General features: G+C 38.2%; 1 protein-coding gene across 1 annotated transcript; it reads right to left on the bottom strand.

The window, feature by feature from the left end:
• Window positions 1-337: 337 nt before the first annotated feature.
• LOC128046896 (uncharacterized) lies at window positions 338-18165 on the bottom strand. Its single transcript, XM_052639082.1, has 6 exons — window positions 18124-18165; window positions 14893-14997; window positions 5018-5455; window positions 2408-2492; window positions 1003-1142; window positions 338-433 (listed from the first exon to the last, which is right to left on the bottom strand). The coding sequence occupies exons 1-6, from the start codon at window positions 18163-18165 to the stop codon at window positions 338-340; spliced, it is 906 nt and encodes a 301-aa protein (XP_052495042.1).
• Between the last annotated feature and the right edge of the window lie 3777 nt (window positions 18166-21942).

Below are 21942 nucleotides of genomic sequence, written 5' to 3'. Positions count from 1 at the left end.
TTGGGCAAGGAGATACAGATGCTGGCCTTTGAAAGTTAAGCACAAATTCTCTGGAATAATAAAGACTGAGGGGAGTTGGCTGGCACCAATAGTGTTTATGGAATTTGGAATTGTAGCATGATCAATGTGGAGTTTTCCAGAATGATGCTGAAATCTAGGAAAAATCATGATTATTTGATTAAGAAACTGGATTCTTAAAATGATTTAAGCACAACACAAATACTTCATTTATAATTCCTGTGATAGTAGAGCTTCTGTAGGATAAAGTACATAGCAGTGAAAACAGTCATATGAGTAGTAATTCTAAAGAGTTAATCTAACTATTCAACAAGAAATCTTAAAATTTTTGCCCATTGTTCTTGCATGCCTTATTAAACTTTTCTTCCACACGATCCATAAACGCACTGTATGCATCTCGCTGCCTTCTGTGTCTCTTAAGGAAGATGGTACAAAGGAAGTTAGTGAAAGCAAGCATATATCAACTTTAATTTTCATTTATCTTTTAAAAAATTGGTATTTAATAATCTTTGGCTTTAAAAACTTGCTCCATAGGCCAAACACGCATCTTGTTCTGTTTGTACATGCAAGACTATTCAAAGAAGCCTAAAGGAAGAATCTGAGGCATAAAATGTGTTTCAGCATCTTTTTCAGAGTGTTTGGGAGAGCCTTCTTGTCAGGCCTTGTTTGAGTGCAATACACTGAAAATGGGCTGCTCCAAAAAAAGTGGGAGTAAATTTGGGAAAGATTTTCCACAACATTTAGGCTTCAATCCACCATGTCAACTATCTTTGATAAAAGAAAGAAAAAAAAAAAGCCAAAACCTCAAATACTAGATAATCCGTTGTTTGCATTTTAAGTAAAAGCAGAAATCTGAATGCTTCACTTTTAAAGATAGGCATATCTTTCACTATAACAAATGAAAAATTCCTGCATTAAAGCAACTGTTAACAACAACGCCATATATACAAACCACAACAGCTATGGAAAAAGAGGCAAACTCACTGTGTATGAAGCAGATTTAACGGGCCAAGGGGTTTTTGGTAAAATTAGCTTTGAATCCCAGGTGCATTCACGAGGCTTGTAGGTGATAAGTCTTTCTGTACTGTTCTGTTGACCATTTTTCCGCAATGGGCATCCACTTACTAGAGACAGGAAGACAAATGAGAAACTTAGCAGTGACATGAGTCTTTTTGTTCATGAGGTCTCTCACAAGATGGTCTCATTTTTGGAGCTCAGGACCCAGGAGCAGTAAATTGCTGGGCAATGTATAGGTGCAAATCTAAATTAAAAATTGTTTATCCTTTCTACTATTTCTGCTAGAATTAATTTTGACCTTCTCCAAACATCAATTCAAATCCTACCTTATTTTATTTCTTTGGGGACCTCTTTAAAAATTTTTTTCTCATTAGTGGTTTTGACTTGAAGGGCATATTTTGCATTCTACCTTATATTTGACTTAGATATTTCCTAACATCAAAGACTTGGTCTTATAAAATATTTTTGGTGTTTCCTTCCATAGTGACTTAGACACGAGGAAATTTGAGGTGTACTAATCTAATTAGGTTCAATTATGTACCTAGACAAGGTCTTTTAAATTTAATCCATGCTAAAATGTGTACATTATTTGCAAATAAATTAATTTTACAATTATAAAACTATTTGCTACTCATTTTGAAAAGAAGAAAATAAAATTCAACCATTAGCCTACTATCCAGAAACAACCATTGTTAACCCCTTATTGGTTTATAATTGATATGTAATTATAATAGTAAATACAGTATGTATTAGCCTTATCCATATAAAAATACTGGATTATACAGATTAAGTCTGCATAAACACCATACAAATGGCACCATAATAACACTAATGGTATGTATATTACCATGTGCTAGACAGCATATGCTTTACATACATTATATACCCGGTGCTTTATATACGTATGGGCTTCCCTGGTGGCTCAAATGATAAAGAATATGCCAGCCTTGCAGGAGACCCAGTGATTCAATGCTCACAAAAATTTTATGATGTAAATTCAACTATTATCATTCCCATTTATAGGTAAGGAAACCAAGATATAGACAGCTTAGGTAATTTAGGGCAGTGAGGCCAGGATTCAAAGCTATGCATCTTGCTTCTGGAATCTATTTTAACTCATTGGTTCTCCACACAGAACACACTGAGTTACAACTCAATTTTTAGTAATTTTTTGTAATATATTAAAAGTTGTGGATAACAAAGCATATGGATTTTTGCCATCAATGAACTGAGAATTTAAAAAATTTACTGTATCATTAAAGGTGATACATAAAAAATATTTTTAATTACTTGCCTTTTTAAATATTCCTGTTAAGATATAATGCAGAAAGCTTATGTTTGCCATGTTTATAACTTTATAATAATAACTTACCCGTACTTAAGTGTTGTGACTTAAATTTTAATCCAAAAGGATCCTTTTCATAAGTTGTCACAAAATTTGGTAAATTACGTTCAGTCTAGACATGTAAAGAGAAGATTGTGCTATTACTAAGAAATATTCTTATTGCTAACATTCTACTTGGAATTCGGTTTCTCCAAATATTAAATATTTCACCAGTAAAATGTATTCTGAGGATTTTGTTGTAGCATTTAAAACCTGCATATGAACAGTTGATGTAATAATCCAAGATTCCAGACAGTGTTTAACCAGTTCTTTTTATGATGGCGTGAGAACTTCACTTATCCTTCTGTGAATAATTTAGAAAAGATATTTTAAACAGGATAATATAAAAAGAATCTATTCAGAATTTAGCAACACAATCTCAAATGCAAACAGAATTACATGTTTTATTTCTAGAGCTGAATTTATTTCAGGCAATAGGAAAAAATGTTGAATAAAGCTAAAAATGATTTGCTGAGACTGAATATATATTCATTGTTTTTAGTATATTATAAAACAAAGTTTTTTTAATATGGCTTAAATGCACCAATATGAACTAAAATAGAATTTGTACACTTCCCAGAATCTAATCAAATAAAACAACACAAACGTCTCTGCTGCTGCTAAGTCACTTCAGTCTCATCCGACTCTGTGCGACCCCAGAGACTACTGCCCACCAGGCTCCTCCCTCCCTGGGATTCTTCAGGCAAGGACACTGGAGTGGGTTGCCATTGCCTTCTCCAATGCATGAAAGTGAAAAGGGAAAGTGAAGTCGCTCAGTCGTGTCCGACTCTTAGCGACCCCATGGACTGTAGCCCACCAGGCTCCTCCATCCATGGGATTCTCCAGGCAAGAGTAGTGGAGTGGGGTGCCATTGCCTTCTCCGTCTCTGCTTGAAAGCTAAATCAGTGTGGCACAAAGAAGAATGAACTTGGGTTGTGATCCAGAAGTTAGACGAGGTTCTCTTCTTAGTGTTTCTAGTCCTGCCACAGCAAATAATAAAATATTAAAAGTCCCAAAGGAAACTCCTTAATACAAAATTTTTTGTCTTTCATCAAATCCAATGTGAAGCCAAGTTTAGAAAAAAATTGTCCGCTGTTTAAAGCTGTAACAATACTGACATCTGGTGGTTGTATAATTTATATCTTGCTCCCTGCATTCACTCTTAAAAAGCAAATTAATTGACATAAAATTTAAAAGTCCCAGATTGGGATTGACATATGCACACTACCATATATAAAATAGAAAACTAATAAGAACCTACTGATAGCACAGGAAACTCTTCTCAATGACCTATATGAGAAGAGAATCTAAAGAAGAATGAATATATGTATATTATATATAACTGACTCATTTTGCTATACAGCTGAAACGAACACATTATAAATCAACTATACTCCAATAGAACTTTTTTAAAAGTTCCTCATTCCTTGAACTTTTATTTCTCCAAGTCATGCCATTCTAATTTTCAGTTCAGTTCAGTTCAATCGCTCATTTGTGTCCGACTCTTTGCAGCCCCATAAATCATAAATTAAATAATTAAAATTAATTTAAATTAAATAAACCAATTGCACTTGATATTTAATTGACCTCCCCTCATTTACAAACGTAATATGTTTCATTTACTACAAACATAAGCATTTAGATGGATAAGTAAATAAGGTTATAGATCAAAGCTTTCTGAATTGCCCAACTTTTATCCTAATAGCTCCTAAAAGTTCACTTTTATTGAGTACCTCAATATTTCCAACTTTGTTGTAAGAAATTTATATATAACTGTCTCCTTCATTACTTAAAATAACCATATAAAACATAAAGTATTTTTATTCCAATGTACAAGGAGAGAGGCTTAACAACTTGTACAAAAGTATTAGAAAGTAAGAGAACTAGGATACTCAGTGCTCTTAACTGTTTTCCTATATTTTCTCACTGGAATAAGCTTTTTCCTTTTTTCCTTTTTTAGATTTTCTGGTATTATCAGTCCTATTGCTTCTCTCTTTACCTAGCAAGAGTCATATTTATGTGAATTATAGGATATATTCATGGTCTAATGGAATTATATTTTGACCTAATCACATCTCCTTAAATACTTATTTCCCACCACAATTTTAAATTAGAAATTCTTGCTCATATATTATTCAAAATATTAGAAAGACTCCAAACCATTAGAAAGACTCTTTGAAGTAATACAATATCCCTTGTTTGTCAATTTTCACTCACTCATCCCTTTGTTCCATGATTGATTCATTACTAGACAGTAAACTCCTGGAGTCAGTTTTCCAAACATACTTCAGTCCAAGATCTTCTTGAACCCTTTCTTGAATGGCTTTCTAAAGCCATCCCTAAACTGGTCATCCCTTTCAGCAGATAAAACCCCGTCAGAAACATCAACCAGGGTCTTGTCTTTCCTTTGCCATTCATTTATTGCTGAATTTGAATTGTATTGTTCCATGAGAAATACTGCTCCAACTTTATACACTTGATATTCTCATATACTGTTTTTATTCACATAATAGTTGTTATAGTTAAGACATGAATAAAAATAATATATTTTCCCTATACCTGTTTTAAGTTATTTAGAATCAAATGCTTTTTTTGTACCTGTCGAAAGTCATGTGGTTTTGGATTGAGGTATACACCATTTGGATATTTTCCACTCTCCACAAACATTAACTTTGCTTTATGTGAATCCAGACGTGGAAATGTAGTTATAAATTTAGGAGATATAGCCTTCTTGGGAGGATTCCTTAGGCTGGGAAGGTGAACCATTTTTCCTGGAAAATCAGGGATTTTTCTTCTTTCTTCTTCCATGATGGTCCTTGATGGCTTTTCTGCAAGCCTCAAAGATGTATACAGTTTATAACTAAAATCAGGAGGCTTTATTTCCCAAATGTTGACTTTTACTTCAGATTGTGGTGGTTGCAGTGCATTTATTTTCCATTTGGAGTTGTGATCTTGCATGAGACAGTGCAGCCTCTCTGCAGTATCCCTGCTTCTCCTACCTGTCTGGGACACAGGGGCGTTTTCACAGGTTGAAATCTGCAACAGATATGGGAACTGGTGAAGTATGCCACTCTAGCAACGGTGTATCAGATATTTTCTCTCTTGGCCAGGGTAAGCTCTAAAAGATTTATGAAGCAGGGAAAAAAAAAAGCTCAGACATGATAGGGAGTGTGTGTAGAGGTGAAGAAAGTATTGTGGTGGCTGCAAGTATTTATTCAACATGTTTTTCAAAGCAGTTACTGAGCTAGGGGCTAGGAATTCAAAACAATTAACTTAAATCCATATCCGTAAAAAAGTGAGAGAAATTGGGAGAAAGGGATGAAGACAAAAAATAAAACCTATGTAATATGATAGATACCACAAGAGTTTTATGAATGAAGATAAAAAATAAAGCCTATGTAATATGATAGATATTACAATAATGTTAAGAGAGGCCTGGGGGAGTGCATAGCTAGCTCTATCAGAAAAATAGAAATGACATTGAAAGAAAAGTTATCATTTGCACTGAACTTGAAGAATAAGAAGAAATAAGTCGGGGGGTAAAGTAAGGAAATAGCATTTCACCAAAGCACAGACAGTGTGTAAATCTTGTCAGAAGCTATTTCTGAGGTATCTGTGGCCATCTAAACCATGATAAGTGTATTGGGCTTCCCTCACAGCTCAGTTGGTAAAGAATCCACCTGCAATGCAGGAGACTCTGGTTCAATTCCTGGGTCTGGAAGATCCCCTGGAGAAGGGATAGGTTACCCACTCCAGTTTGGGCTTCCCTTGTGGCTCAGCTGGTAAAGAATCCACCTGCAATGTGGGATACCTGAGTTAGATCCCTGGGTTGGGAAGATCCCTGGATAAGGGAAAGGCTACCCACTCTAGTACTCTGGCCTGGAGAATTCCTTGGACTGTATAGTCCATCGGGTCACAAAGAATTGGAAGTGACTGAGCAACTTTCAGGTTCTACTATTGGGATCTATAGATAAGAACTGGAGAAGGCAATGGCAACCCACTCCAGTACTCTTGCCTGGAAATCCCATGGACGGAGGAGCCTGGTAGGCTGCAGTCCATGGGGTAGTGAAGAGTGAGACAAGACTGAGCAACTTCACTTTCACTTTTCACTTTCATGCACTGGAGAAGGGAAATGGCAACCCACTCCAGTGTTCTTGCCTGGAGAATCCCAGGGACGGGGGAGCTTGGTGGGCTGCCGTCTATGGGGTCGCACAGAGTCAGACACGAATGAAGCAACTTAGCAGCAGCAGCAAAGAATCACGGATTTCCTCTTTGTTGATCTGTGACAAGGAAATGGTTGGCACAATTCCAGGATTTAGTGAATGTAAAGAATCTGCCTGCAATGCAGAAGACCTAGGTTCAGTCTATGGGTTGGGAAAATCTCCTGGAGAAGGGAATGGCTACCCACTCCAGTATTCTTGCCTGGAGAATCCCATGGACAGAGGAGCCTGGCAGGCTACGGTCCCTGAGATCACAAAGAGTTGGTCACAATTGAGTGTCTAATATGATAGTAGACAATGCCAATGAATCTGAAATCTCCATGGAAAGAGGGATAAAAATCAAACAAAATTTATCTGGCTAAGTGCAAATAAATAATGCTGGTGCCCAGGAAATAAGGGTCTGAGGTAGGTACGACTTTCTTCCTCTTGTGCTAAAATTTTATGCTGTTTGATAAAAACAGCAAAACAGAGAAACTTCAAGATTCTAAATGCTATTATGCAGTAATTTGAAATTGAGAATAAAGAAAAGCTACTTTGGAGAAACACTGACAATGTCAACTTAAAAAATAAATAATAAATATTTTGTAAAATAAAATGATAATTGTTTTTCAACTTCTAATATAAATATTTTTTAAATGACTATGATCCATTGAGAGAAAAGCAAGAGGCATGTGCAGGAAAAACATAGCATATGTATGTAAAGAGGTAGCAAAATAAAAAGATGGAAAAAAATCAGTTGTGGTTATATCACCAAAGGTCTTTTATGACACATCATTTTAACAAATCAAAGACACCACAAAATTTCTTAACCAAGATAAGAAATACAAGAGGAGGAACAGTTTATGGAAAGAAGTTATAATAATAAGTAGGTTTAAGCAAAATATATGTCCACTATATAACTCAAAGTATAGGCCTGTGGCTAAGTCAGCTTTTGCTATAATAATGCTTTTTAACAAACTGCCCCAAAACTCAGTGACAAAAACTCAATGACTCAGCGGCAACTGGAGGTCCCTCATCCCCTCCTTGTCCTTAGAGTGCGTGCCTCGCTTGAGTTTCCTGATCCAAGGAAACAGCCTTGAGATAGCACTGTGTTGCTGAGGCTATCTGGACAGCATACGTGACTTTAACCAGGGAAAGTGAATTTGCTCAGTTGTGTCTGACTCTTTGCGACCCCGTGGACTGTAGCCCACCAGGCTCCTCTGTCCATGGGATTTTCCAGGCAAGAATACTGGAGTGGGTTGCCATTTCCTTCTCCAGGTAATCTTCCAGACCCAGGGATCAAACCCAGGTCTCCCGCCCACGTTGCAGGCAGACGCTTTAACCTCTGAGCCACCAGGGCAGACCCCTGGGAACCAGAGAAGTCCTCTCTATAAACTTTCAAGATTCAGGCAGAGAGTGGGGAACCAGTGCAGAGATCTACTTGTCTTGCAGCTGCCCAAGAAAAGCCACATATGTAAGTTCCTTTGCTTCTTAAACCTGCCTACCTCCCTATCTGCAATGGTCTACCTCTGTCTTTGGTCTTTCCTTGCCTTCCATGTACAGGGCCCAGGTTCAGATTACACCTGGGCAGCTCCTGAGGAGGTGGCAAACTAACAAATGGATGAAGAACATGCTGTATATACAGAAAATATTGGCCTTAAAAATAAAGGAAATTCTGCCATGTGCAACAAGATGAATGAACTTGGAGGTCATTATACTAAATGAAACAAGCCAGTCACAGAAGGACAAATACTGCATGATTTCACTTATATGAAGAAATCTAAAATAGTCAAACAGAAATGGAGAGTAGAATGGTGGTTGCCAGGGCTTGGTGCGGAGGAAGAATGAGGAACTGGTATTCAACAGGTATAATGTTTCAGTTATACCAGTCGAATAAGTTCTAGAGGTCTGCTGTACGATGGTGTACTATGTTAACAGTATTGTATTGTACACTTGAAAGTCTATCAGAAGGCTAGATCTTCTGTTGAGGATTCTTACTACATTTTTTTTAAGCTGAACAGAGACGAAAAAGAGTGGTACTTAATATCTGAGTGAGAAGAGTAGAAATTCCCTCAAGTGTTCAAAAATATATTATCCTCTGTTGCTCAATAATATAATAAAAATAAAGGTGATTTGATGAATAGGGAGCCACTTACAATCTCTACAAAATTACTGCAAAATAAGTTAATCATTAAAGTACTATACCAATTAACAAAATGTGGATATAGGATGTAGGTTTAGCATTTCCAACTGTACAAAAAAGATCTTCACAACCCAGATAATCATGATGATGTGATCACTAATCTAGAGCCAGACATCCTGGAATGTGAAGTCGAATGGGCCTTGGAAAGCATCGCTATGAACAAAGCTAGTGGAGGTGATGGAATTCCAGTTGAGCTATTTCAAATCCTGAAAGATGATGCTGTGAAAGTGCTACACTCAATATGCCAGCAAATTTGGAAAACTCAGCAGTGGCCACAGGACTGGAAAAGGTCAGTTTTCATTCCAATTCCAAAGAAAGGCAATGCCAAAGAATGCTCAAACTACTGCACAATTGCACTCATCTCACATGCTAGTAAAGTAATGCTCAAAATTCTCCAAGCCAGGCTTCAGCAAAACGTGAACTGTGAACTTCCAGATGTTCAAGCTGGTTTTCGAAAAGGTAGAGGAACCAGAGATCAAAATGCCAACATCCGCTGGATAATGGAAAAAGCAAGAGAGTTCCAGCAAAACATCTATCTCTGCTTTATTGACTATGCCAAAGCCTTTGACTGTGTGTATCACAATAAACTGTGGAAAATTCTGAGAGAGATGGGAATATCAGAACACCTGACCTGACTCTTGAGAAATCTGTATGCAGATCAGGAAGCAGCAGTTAGAACTGGACATGGAACAACAGACTGGTTCCAAATAGGAAAAGGAGTACGTCAAGGCTGTATATTGTCACCCTGCTTATTTAACTTCTATACAGAGTACATCATGAGAAATGCTGGGCTGGAAGAAACACAAGCTGGAATCAAGATTGCTGGGAGAAATATCAATAACCTCAGATATGCAGATGACACCACCCTTATGGCAGAAAGTGAAGAGGAACTAAAAAGCCTCTTGATGAAAGTGAAAGTGGAGAGTGAAAAAAGTTGGCCTAAAGCTCAACATTCAGAAAATGAAGATCATGGCATCTGGTCCCATCACTTCATGGGAAATAGATGGGCAAACAGTGGAAACAGTGTCAGACTTTTATATTTTTGGTCTCCAAAATCACTGCAGATGGTTGTTGCAGCCAGGAAATTAAAAGATGCTTACTTCTTGGAAGAAAAGTTATGACCACCCTAGATAGTATATTCCAAAGCAGAGACGTTACTTTGCCGACTAAGGTCCGTCTAGTCAAGGCTATGGTTTTTCCTGTGGTCATGTATGGATGTGAGAGTTGGACTGTGAAGAAGGCTGAGTGCTGAAGAATTGATGCTTTTGAACTGTGGTGTTGGAGAAGACTCTTGAGAGTCCCTTGGACGGCAAGGAGATCCAACCAGTCCATTCTGAAGGAGATCAGCCCTGGGTGTTCTTTGGAAGGAATGATGCTAAAGCTGAAACTCCAGTACTTTGGCCACCTCATGCAAAGAGTTGACTCATTGGAAAAGACTCTGATGCTGAGAGGGATTGGGGGCAGGAGGAGAAGGGGACGACCAAGGATGAGATGGCTGGATGGCATCACTGACTCGATGGACGTGAGTCTGAGTGAACTTCGGGAGTTGGTGATGGACAGGGAGGCCTGGCATGCTGCGATTCATGGGGTTTGAGAGTCGGACACGACTGAGCGACTCAACTGAACTGAACTGAAGCAATGCTAAAAATATAACTTAAAATATCTTAATTTCATGTTTCTATATTATGCAGTTGTTCAGTTTTTAAATCATTTCTGATTCTTTGCGACCCCATGGACTGCAGCATGCCAGGCTTCCCTGCCTTTCACTATCTCCCGGAGTTTGCTCAGATTCATGTCCAAATAGTCCCACCACCACATTGACAGTGGTGGTATCCAAACATCTCATCCTCTGCTGCCCTTTTCTTTTGTCTTTGATCTTTCCCAGCATCAGAGTCTTTTCCAATGAGTTGCCTCTTCCCATCAGGTGGTCAAAGTATTGGGGCTTCAGCTTCAGCATCAGTCCTTACAATGAATATTCAGAGTTAATTTCCTAGGAAATTAACTGGTTTGATTTCCTTGCAGTCTAAAGGAGTCTTCTCCAGTACCATAATTCCAAGGCATCAGTTCTAGGGTGCTCAACATTTTTTATGGTTCAACTATCACATCTATATGTGATTACTGGAAAAACCATAGGTTTGACTATATTGACCTTGGTCGACAAAGAGATGTCTTTGCTTTCTAATATACTGTCTAGGTTTGTCATAGCTTTATTATACAGTAAAGAATAGGAATGTCTGCATAGAAATTAAAAGGGTTTGTAAATAAAGGAAGTTAAAAGAGAAAGGGTGAGAGTTTGAAAGTTGGCCATATCCTTCCAAGATTCTTCCAGAGGGGAGGGCACGCTGGCTAATAATTGGTATTTTTATTTCCCTTCTCATATCTATGCATAACTTTTTATAACCTGGTCCATTTAACTATATAACCAATAATTATTTATTATTCTTATCTAACTTTAACCAAATCAATCTTAGATGATCATCTGGTTTCATATGCACAGTAGTCTACTGGAAGACAGTGAACTGGAAAGAAAATACGAGTTAGTTTGGTTTATTTTTCTCATAAACTAATAAATTTGCATGTTGTTTTCACGTTGGGTGCTTCTGAATCTGGCTAATGTGACTTCAACACTGACCCACCCACTCACTAGGAGATGATGAAAATAAGCCCTTGACAGTCAGTGGTTAATTTGTTCCCAGTTCATGCCTTCTTTTATAAGTCTCTTGCCTCACCTATGATCCTTCACATTTCTGTTGAAATGTATTTTTTAATTTCTGAGGCACACCGAAGGCTCAGTCTTGACTAAAATTGTAAATATACCCATCTCCTGCAGGGCTCAGAAATCTGGTTACATGAGCAAAGACATGAGAGTATTGATTCATGGCCAGGGGTTTGTAATCAGCTGCCATGGGCTGCCATCTATGGGGTCGCTCAGAGTCGGATACGATTGAAGTGACTTAGCAGCAGCAGCAGCAGCCACGAAAAGACATGGAGGTTGAAGGTGTAGGTAAGTGAGACAGCAAAGTGTCTCACCAGGATGTACAGCTAGGAAGAAGCTAACCAGGAAGTTTATAAACTGGAAGAATAAGAATAGGTCTAATCGATATGGAAAACAAGTATCATGGTAGTAAGAGAGCTGGACAGTCAAAAGATTAAGAAGCTCTAACTGGAGAATGCAGTGAGGTCTAGACTTCTTTTTGACTAGGTAGCTGAGAGTAGACACAAGCTCATCTGTTATCTTCTTGCCACTACTGCTCATTTCTGTCTCTGTATATGTCTGGGGCTTCCTGGCTACCAAAAACTGTAACTATGCAATATATAAACCAGGGATAAATTATCTTCAATTTGTATGATACTTCATTGTGTCCTTATATTATGAAGTTATTGTTACATATTATTCAAAAGAATAATATGCATTAAAATTAAGCTTCTGTGATATACGAATCATGTGTTAGCATATATCACTGTGATCTCGAGTGGCCTCGGTCAGCAATGGCTTGGAGCAAGGCTTTGGTTCCCAGGATATTGTGGCTGGGAAATAGCAGTGAAAGCACCAGATCCTAGCCACTAGATCAATGGTCAGTGACAAGGGCCCTGGCCCTTCAGCTTTGCAGAAAAGAATTCCCACAAAGATGGAAAGTACTGAAATAAGTAAAGTATTTATTAAGAGGAATAAAAGAGTATAATTGAAATCAATTCTGAATATTCACTGGATGAATTGGATGATGCTGAAGTTGAAGCTTCAATACTTTGGCCACATGATGTGAAGAACCAACTCACTGGAAAAGACCCTGATGCTAGGAAAGATTTAAGGCAGGAAGAGAAGGGGACGACAGAGGATGAGATGGTTGGATGGCATCACTGACACTATGGACATGAGTTTGAGTAAGCTCTGGGAGTTGGTTATGGACAGGGAAGCCTGGCGTGCTGCAGTCCATGGAGTCACAGAGATGGACAAAAATTATCAACTGAACAATAAAAACAATGCGTGGAAAGACACAAGGGCAGACTCAGGGAGAGAGAGAGGGGCTGAGTCACACCCTCACGGCAGTTTGAATTACTTTTATGGGACATTTCTTCCAGGTTTCCTTTGGCAAGTCATTTTGATTTGTCTGGTTCACTGTCCATATTTGGTATATCTCAGGATCCTCCCACGTGTTTGCATGCATCTCTAGGGTCCAGGCTCATCCCTCAATTGTCCTGTTATTTTCATCTTGGAGTTTCAGCCCATAGGGAATTAACCTCTAATTGCTTTACCCTTGGGGTAGGGGTGGCCCATCTGCCTCCTCCCTCAACTGTTGTCCCGGGATACCCCAGCAGACAGAAATCAACTGGAGATCTAGTTGAATGATTGAAGCTTGTGATGGCAATATCACATTATACTCCTCATGTTATGTGGAAAAAACTAAGGCATAGAGAAATATGGTCATAAGATGTGAGGTTTAGAAAGTAACAAAAAATAAACTAGTAATCTCATTTAGTCAAAGATTTAGTGGTAAATGTTGATATTACAGAAGCTGTACTTTGCAAAAAATGTCTCACTGGAAATAATAGAATAGTTTAATCTGAATTCAACAAGCCCAGTTATTCTCCATCTAAGAAATCACCTGGTTTTAAGGATTAGTTTAAATGCCGCTCCAATAAAAGCTTTTTCCCAGATCTATCAGGGTTCATATTTCCTTATGAATACAGCAGTGGAACTCGGAGTTACATTTTGCCTTGTTCCTTGTATTAAAGTTACTTAATTCCAAGATCTGACCAGTTAGATTGTAACATTGAGTCAAATATACCTATTTTTTACAAACACTATGTAGGGTTCTGCATATTTTAGGTTGAGTCATGTGAAATTTCTTTTATTCAATGATTTTTCAGCCTTACAAAAATGCAAACTTTAAGTGGTTCCATGATAAGAGGAATAATTTTATGTGCCAAATTCTGGAAATTACAGATTTTTTTTTGAAACTGTATCTAAAAGCTCAAAAATCTAATTATATTTTTTCTAAATAATGAAAACATCTAATAGTGGCAATATAAAAAATAAACTTTAAATTTCTTCCTCAATATTTTCTACTAGAATGTCACAAAAGATTTTTGTTATCTGCTTTTACAATCAGATTTTAAAATTAATGCATTCCTTAGGTTAGTAAATGTATGCAAATTTAAGCTTATTTTGCTCACAAATATGAGTTTAATTTTGTAAACTTAAGTATTTGGGAGGCTAGACAGACAGAGAGATAGAGATACAGATATATACCTGATACCTAAATGCTGCCAACAAGCAAAGAACATTATAAAATAGTCTGCTATTAAGATCACAGTGAATTCCTTAGACCAGGAATTCATTTACATTTGTAGATTTACAAAGAAATTCAGCACTTCCAGCTTTCTCCTTCTTAACATATCTCATGATTTCCCATTTATAATATTATATATAGAGATTGCTTCTCTCATAAATGAGTTCATGTCATAAATTTTAACATAAAGTACACAAATTCAAAAGACCTAGATAAATTGACAAACTGGAATAATTCAAAATAAACGCAAAAAAGGAGCATTCATTAGAAAATCAGTAACTTAACTCACCATTTAAAATTGCAAGTTTTAATAAAATTGTTTTTGGCAGTATGTCTCAGAAGATCTTTTCTGCAAAGCCAGATGAGACTAAACAAACAGATAGTTTATAAGGAAACATTTAGCCTTTGCTTTACAAAAGATCTCAAAGTGCATTTAAGTTTTACCCACCTGGGTTGCTAAGAAACTGAATTAATTTTCTAAAGGACTCAAGTCAGAGTAGGAAAAAAAAGAGTGAAAGTAGGGCCTCTAATGTTCCCTAAAACCTAGCAACAAGGCAATAACTCCTGAGCTCTTTTTGGAAATGTTAGAAAATCCATGTACTACAAAATTCAAAACTTAGTAAACATCAAGAGAGAAAATAATCCCACTCTAGAGCAGTTTTACTAAATAATGTCTTGACAATTCACTTTTTATATTTGTTTAGTAATCTTTTTGTAAGTCAGTATGAGTTTAACATTTAATATAAGCACAATTTGAAAAGCAGGTTCAACTCTTATTACCTTGTGCTTAAGAATGTTTGAGTTAATTTCCTCAATGTTCATTTTATAAGGCAAGTGACGATTACAAGTTCTTCTTCCATAGTTTCCAGCTTCACCTACTGATTTCTGCAAAATAAGTTATGGAGAAAGCTTTCTGTTTTCACTGGTCAAATTCTACACTCAGCGATCTCTTGGTGAAATTAAAAAACAAAAAACACCTCCCAGAAAATTTCAAATGTGTACCAAAATAGACAGAATTGCATAGTGAATCTTCATGTTACCATCACCTGGTTAAAAAGTTGATCAACTTATAGCCCAAACTGCTTTAAATATCCTGCAACTTATCTCCTTCTCTTCTTATTATTTTGGTGCATCATATCAACTTATTGAGTTTCCTTGGTGGCTCAGTGGTAAGAATTCTCTTGTCAATTCAGGAGATGTGGGTTTGACCCTTGGATTGGGAAGATCCCCTGGAGAAGCAAACAGCTACCCACTCCAGTATTCTTGACTGGGAAATCCCTTGGACTGAGGAGCCTGGCTAGTGGGCTGCTGGCCATGGAGTCAGCAAAGAGTTGGACACTACTTAGCGATTATACAAGAACAAAACAATCAGCTTATCAGTAATTACTTTAGAATGTTTCCACTAAAAGAGAAAACACTTTTAAAAAAAAAGCATAAGCATAGCACCACTATGAAACCTCAAAAAAGAACATCAATTCATTGATACTAATATATGGCAAAATTAAAGTTTGTAATTATCCCACAAAAGTCATAAATATTTTTGGTTTTACTTTTCTCCTTACAAGTTGTTTGTGATTTGGGCTAGTTATTTACCCTCATTTGGTCCAAAAATTTCCTGTGACCTGAGCATTAGCTTCTCTTTTTCTCATATTTTTCTAATGAAATTAAGGCATCTCAACACACTCCAGTATTCTTGCCTGGATAATTCCATGGACAAAGGATTCTGGCAGGCTATAGTCCATAGGGTAGAAAAGAGTTGGACACAACTGAAGCAACTTAGCAGGCACGCATGCATAAAACTACCTGAACCAAGATCCCTAATGTCTGGAGTCTTTCGACTATCCTATTATTTCATCTGAAGTGAAAGTTCACCCCTGGGTGGCAGTGAATATATATATATAATTTAATCCCAGTTTATAAACTGAAGCTCAAACATCAATTTACCTGCGCTGTTTTTCCCAATATTCAATTTCATTGTGTTTTTTTCCTTGGGGAAATGACAGTAGAGTTGGGTTTACTCAATCTCTTAGAGTTTTGGAATAAAATTAACCTATCTTTATGCTATCTAACATGTATCTCTCTCACTCTCTGCATAGGGATGTATATGATTCTTTCTCAAAAGAATATGTTCAAAGTGCCTTTTTATATTGGTTCAGTACTATTGTGTAGGATGTGAAAATGCACAGGGCATGGCCTTAGATTTCAAGAAAATTATAAATAATTCACTAGAAAAGATACAAACCTATAAGAATGCATTTTAAGACTAAGTACTAAATGCCAAATAATCAGTCCTGACAGTTACTCTCCTGGGAAATTAATGAGGGGGCAGGTCCTTGAAGTAAGAACATCTCTGAAAATTTCTTTAGAGCAACAAAGATCTATTCTGATCTTTCACAACAGCAAAGTTCTTAGTAAAAACGAGAGGAAGGGAAGGTGGTTTAATGGGTAGACACCATAAAAGCTACTATAATTCTCTTTAATGCTTTCATGAATGCTTTTCAAGACGTTTCTGCTAGGGAAATACTGTTTTGTGATTAAGTGACTGAAGTTATATATAGAACCATTCAAAAACCTCCTGTTATGTAGATACTTTGAATGTATAATACATTTTTACGGCACATAAATATCTATGATATGTGAAAGGATTTGATGCTCAGCTTCCCTAAAACTAGGAAGGTAACCTGTTGTGACAAATAAAAACTTCCACATTCTGACTTTCGTGTCTCCTGGTACTAAGTGCTGACTGGAAAAAAAAAAAAAAAGTGCAACCTGAAAGTTGAGAGTGAGATTTTATTCAGTGGGAATGTCAAGACTTGAGCCCAAGAGACAGTATTTCAGGCGACCCCAAGAGAGCTACCTCCAAGGAGGCAGGGGAGGAGCCAGGCTATATACAAGTTTGCAACAGGGAGCAGGTAATCTGAATATTAAAAGATTACTCTTAATTAAGAAAAAGTAAACCTCTCACATGAAGAGATTTAGCAGTCTTCAATGTATGAGAAGATGCCAGCATCTGGGCTTGCTGAAATAATCTCTTTCATATGCATCTAGCTATCTGGGGCCAATCCCGCTTTCTTTGTTGTTTACACACTTGTTCCTTGTTTAACATAAGAGATGGCAAATCTGTCTGATGGCCGCCTCACACATCCCCTCAACTCCTCAGCACTTACCAGAAAGGAAGCAGCTGATGGCTTCCAAATAGCTGGCTTTATTTCACCTGCGCTCAGAAATCTGCATTTGGAAAAGGCTTGTTTACTGGTAGAGTTTAGAGCAGAAAACATTTTATTTTACATAAGGAATGTTCACATTTCTTAAAAGGCTACTCGAATAACATAACAGCATATGTTTATATTGATTCAAATAAATTAACTAAAAAACTATTGTAGTAATAATCTTATCACATAGCTGGAGTTCAAAATACTCCATAAATTAATAAAGTAAAATAGGTTTTCAATTATGTTCAGAGTTTTTTAAAAAAAGGATGGGAGTTTCTTGGGCAGAAGGAATAATATTAATGTATGCCATATGCAGCTAAATGGCTTTGTTTCTATTTTATGTCCTTCTTTATGAAAGGGAACAATTTCCATACTGAAAATAACAGAGAAAAATAGGAACAAATTGAAGCTTGAGTTATTTACATGAATTTGGATCTATAAAACCATAGAGGCTACATTTCAGAGCAGTTAGTACTGGCAGTACGAAATGAGGTGGTACTCTGAATATTCGTCAGGAGGACAAAATTGTGTAAGAGTTGTTGGGGGAGTGTGTAATTTCCTCAGTTCTGTCTCATCACAGCAAAAATTTGAAACAGTGGACCAGCTCAGTTTTATTTGGCAGACCAGTGTTATAGCTCAGTTATACTTAGCAAGCAAGGAAAATACATGCTCCGAGGCGTGAGGGTGGGCCAACCCAAAAGAAGAGCTCAATTTTGGCTCCTCTTTTTATTTGTTGTTTTCTCCTCCCCCTGAGCCTGCCCTATGTAAACTGGCTAGCCAGGAGGGCTGTTTGTTTCACCTGAGGTTCCCACTCCAGTTCTCGCATTTTCTTCTGTTCCATTTTTGTGGACTTTTCCTTTCTTTGTCCTTCAGCCACCACCATTTTGGACTCCTTTTTCCTACTGTAACTATCTAACATTTCCCCCGCAAGATATGACAGGCCCAATTCTTTGGGAATAGGGGCATCGAGGTCTGTCTACTTTCTGCTGAACTGGGATGGTGAGGGGCATTGGGCCTCCCCCTCTTGCTAGTCTCAAGCCTGTCCTTTCAAGGATGAGTGATATTTTCCATGGTCGGGTGTAGTTTTATATATCCTTGTTGAACTGAAACTACATGTTGTAGCTTGCTGACCTGGGCAGAGATGAAATGGGTTAGAAAACTGACAATGGAGCAATCATAAGCAGCATCGATATGAGGATAACAGGGATTAGTAGGGGCGTTTGCCAACTCTAAATTCCCTCTCACCAGGAGAAGGATTCCCCCAAAGGGAGATTGTTGTCACCCTGAGGACTCTCCAGCTCATTCTTTGATATCCCATAGGATCAGAATGTTTTTCTTGAGGACTGTGAGACTTTTTAAAACTTAGCTGGAGGTATTTACCCAGAAACAATACGTCTCATTCAAGATTGCTCAGGTTCCTCCTTGTTCAGGGATCAGGAGATCTACCTCCTGCCTATTTTGGAGTATAACCCCTGAAAACCTGTGTTGGCTCTTTAGAGCTATCCTGAGAAATCTTATCCCCAGAAACTTAATTTTCATGGTGTTCATATGAATGGCACTCATCTGTAGTCCTGAATGGGTATCTGAGATGTCCCAGAGCTCATAGGTATATTGAGTGTCCTCCTCTGTTTCCTTTCACAGCTTGATTTGTGAGTAGTGAATCCAGGAGTCATATCCTGGTACCTTGACTTCTGTGGGGGTAGAAATATTACAGGATAGGGGCCCTTCCATGTGGGCTGGAGTTAAGCCTTTGGGGACCCATCTTTCCAGACTTTAATTAGGACTTGAGTTCCTGGAGCATATAGTGGTGGCTCTTTATAATCTTTTGGACCCTGGTTGATGCCCCCAAACATATATCTTGTTGGAATTGTCCAATGGCCATGGTATAAGACTGGACAGTCTGAGCCTCTGGATCTAGGAAAAGGTCACTGAGATAAACAAAATGTCTCCCAAATAGCATCTCATAAGGACCAAGACCAGCCTGTTCCTTAGGGGCAATACGGGTGCAGAGCTATTGGTAAAGCCTCCTTCTATCTGAGGGAGGTCTTTTGGGTTATCATTTTTATCATCGATTTTAAGAAATGGTTGGCTCTTTCTACTTGTCCTGAAGACTGAGGCCTCCAGGCACAATGGAGATAATAAGTAATGCCCAATGCTTTAGAGATCATTTGGCTGACCTTAGAAGTAAATGATGTCACACTGTCACTTTGCAATGACCTAGGCAGGCCAAATCTTGGAATGATTTCATGGAGCAGTTTTTTTACTACCTCCTCAGCCTTCTCAGTCCTGGTGGGAAAGCCTTCAATCCATCCTGTGAATGTATCTGTCATGACTAATAGTTACTTATGCCCTTGAGAAACTGGGTGAAGTCCATCTGCCAGTCCTCTCCTGGCCACGTTGTTGGATGGGCTGGGCCAGCTAGGGTCTTTGAGCTCCTTGAGGGTTGTTTAATTGGCAAGTGGGCAAGAGGAGACCACTTGCCTTATAGTCGTCTGGAGGCCTGTTCCTCTGAAGGACCTTTCTAGTCATCTTCGGAGGGCCTTTTCCCCTAAATGAGTGGCAGCTTGTAAGGAGTTAACCAACTTCCATTGGAGGTTCCCAGGCAGAAAAAGGAGACCCTCCTTTTGAAACCACCCCATATGATCTTCTTGAAAGCTCTCACTCTTAGCTTTAAGAGTCTCACCTTCGGTATATGAAGGAGTTTCTGGCAAAATAGTCTGTGGAACTAAGGTGAAAACCCCTACTAGGTCATTGTTCTGTAAAGCTGCTCTCTTAGCTGCCTAATCGGCTGCTTGGTTCCCTTGTGGCACTTCCGTGCTCCCTTTTTGGTGTCCTTTACAATGGGAGACTGAAACCTCGGTGGGCAGATGGACTGCTTCCAAGAGGTGTCTTCTCACCTCTTCCTGTCTCTTCTCACCCTTCAGCCTCTTGGTGCCTTTCTTCACTCCCATTTCATATACTGGTGTCCTTTTGTCATTCTGCAGTGGTTGATAATTCTTGTTTTACCACCTCATTAGCTGCTGCCCATCATAGCATTCTAAAATAATTATTTACTCTCGTTTATGCCAATTAAAAATACTAACATTGTTCATCATTTGTAAACGCAAGTATAATTTACTTCTTTTCTCAAAGTACTGATAAAAAGTTTTAGTTCTGTTCGATAGTTAGAATGGGAAAAAGGAGTCCAAAAGGGTGGTGGTTAAAAGACAAAGAAAGGGAAAAGCCCGCAAAAAGGTAAGAAAGAAAAAATCCATGGACCAGAGTGAGAACCTCAGGTAAAACAAACACACCCAATTCCAGGCTAGACCTAATTTGCATAGGGCAGGCTCACAAGGGAGGAGACAAAACATATAAAAAGAGGAAGCCAAGACTTGTTGGGGCCTCTCCTTTGCAGTTGGACCATCCCCATGGAAAAGAAATGCAAAAAAGAAAAATGGCTGTCTGGGGAAGCTTTACAAATAGCTGTGAAAAGAAGAGAAGTGAAAAGCAAAGGAGAAAAGGAAAGATATACCCATCTGAATGCAGAGTTCCAAAGAATAGCAAGAAGAGATAAGAAAGCCTTCTGCAGCAATCAATGCAAAGAAATAGAGGAAAACAACAGAATGGGAAAGACTAGAGATCCCTTCAAGAAAATTAGAGATACCAAGGGAACATTTCATGCAAAGATGGGCTCAATAAAGGACAGAAATGGTATGGACCTAACAGAAGCAGAAGATATTAAGAAGAGGTGGCAAGGATACACAGAAGAACTGTACAAAAAAGATCTTCACGACCCGGATAATCACAAAGGTGTGATCATTCATCTAGAGCCAGACATCCTGGAATGTGAAGTCAAGTGGGCCTTAGAAAGCATCACTACAAACAAAGCTAGTGGAGGTGATGGAATTCCAGTTGAGCTATTTCAAATTCTGAAAGATGATGCTGTGAAAGTGCTGCACTCAATATGCCAACAAATTTGGAAAACTCAGCAGTGGCCACAGGACTGGAAAAGGTCAGTTTTCATTCCAATCCCAAAGAAAGGCAATGCCAAAGAATGCTCAAACTACTGCACAATTGCACTCATCTCACACGCTAGTAAAGTAATGCTTAAAATTCCCCAAGCCAGGCTTCAGCAATACGTGAACCGTGAACTTCCTGATGTTCAAGCTGGCTTTAGAAAAGGCAGAGGAGCGAGAGATCAAATCGCCAACATCCGCTGGATCATGGAAAAAGCAAGAGAGTTCCAGGAAAACATCTATTTCTGCTTTATTGACTATGCCAAAGCCTTTCACTGCATGGATCACAATAAACTGTGGAAAATTCTGAAAGAGATGGGAATACCAGACCACCTGACCTGCCTCTTGAGAAATCTGTATGCAGGTCAGGAAGCAACAGTTAGAACTGGACATGGAACAACAGACTGGTTCCAAATAGGAAAAGGAGTACATCAAGGCTGTATATTGTCACCCTGCTTATTTAACTTCTATGAAGAGTACATCATGAGAAACGCTGGACTGGAAGAAACACAAGCTGGAATCAAGATTGCCGGGAGAAATATCAATAACCTCAGATATGCAGATGACACCACCCTTATGGCAGAAAGTGAAGAGGAACTAAAAAGCCTCTTGATGAAAGTGAA

This window comes from Budorcas taxicolor, chromosome 4, assembly GCF_023091745.1.
Source record: "Budorcas taxicolor isolate Tak-1 chromosome 4, Takin1.1, whole genome shotgun sequence".
NCBI classification, from domain to species: Eukaryota; Metazoa; Chordata; class Mammalia; order Artiodactyla; family Bovidae; genus Budorcas; species Budorcas taxicolor.
This window is presented reverse-complemented; position numbering and strand designations above follow the sequence as displayed.

What these genes read in the sequence shown, in the direction of transcription:
- LOC128046896 (XM_052639082.1), bottom strand. Translation starts at nt 18,165, where the DNA reads ATGGAACAGAAGAAAATGCGAGAACTGGAGTGGGAACCTCAG. An exon ending in AACCACATGACTTTCGACAG is followed by an intron (nt 2,493 to 5,017) that starts GTACAAAAAAAG and finishes TTACATGTCTAG; the next exon opens with ACTGAACGTAATTTACCAAA. An exon ending in GTCACAACACTTAAGTACGG is followed by an intron (nt 1,143 to 2,407) that starts GTAAGTTATTAT and finishes TCCTGTCTCTAG; the next exon opens with TAAGTGGATGCCCATTGCGG.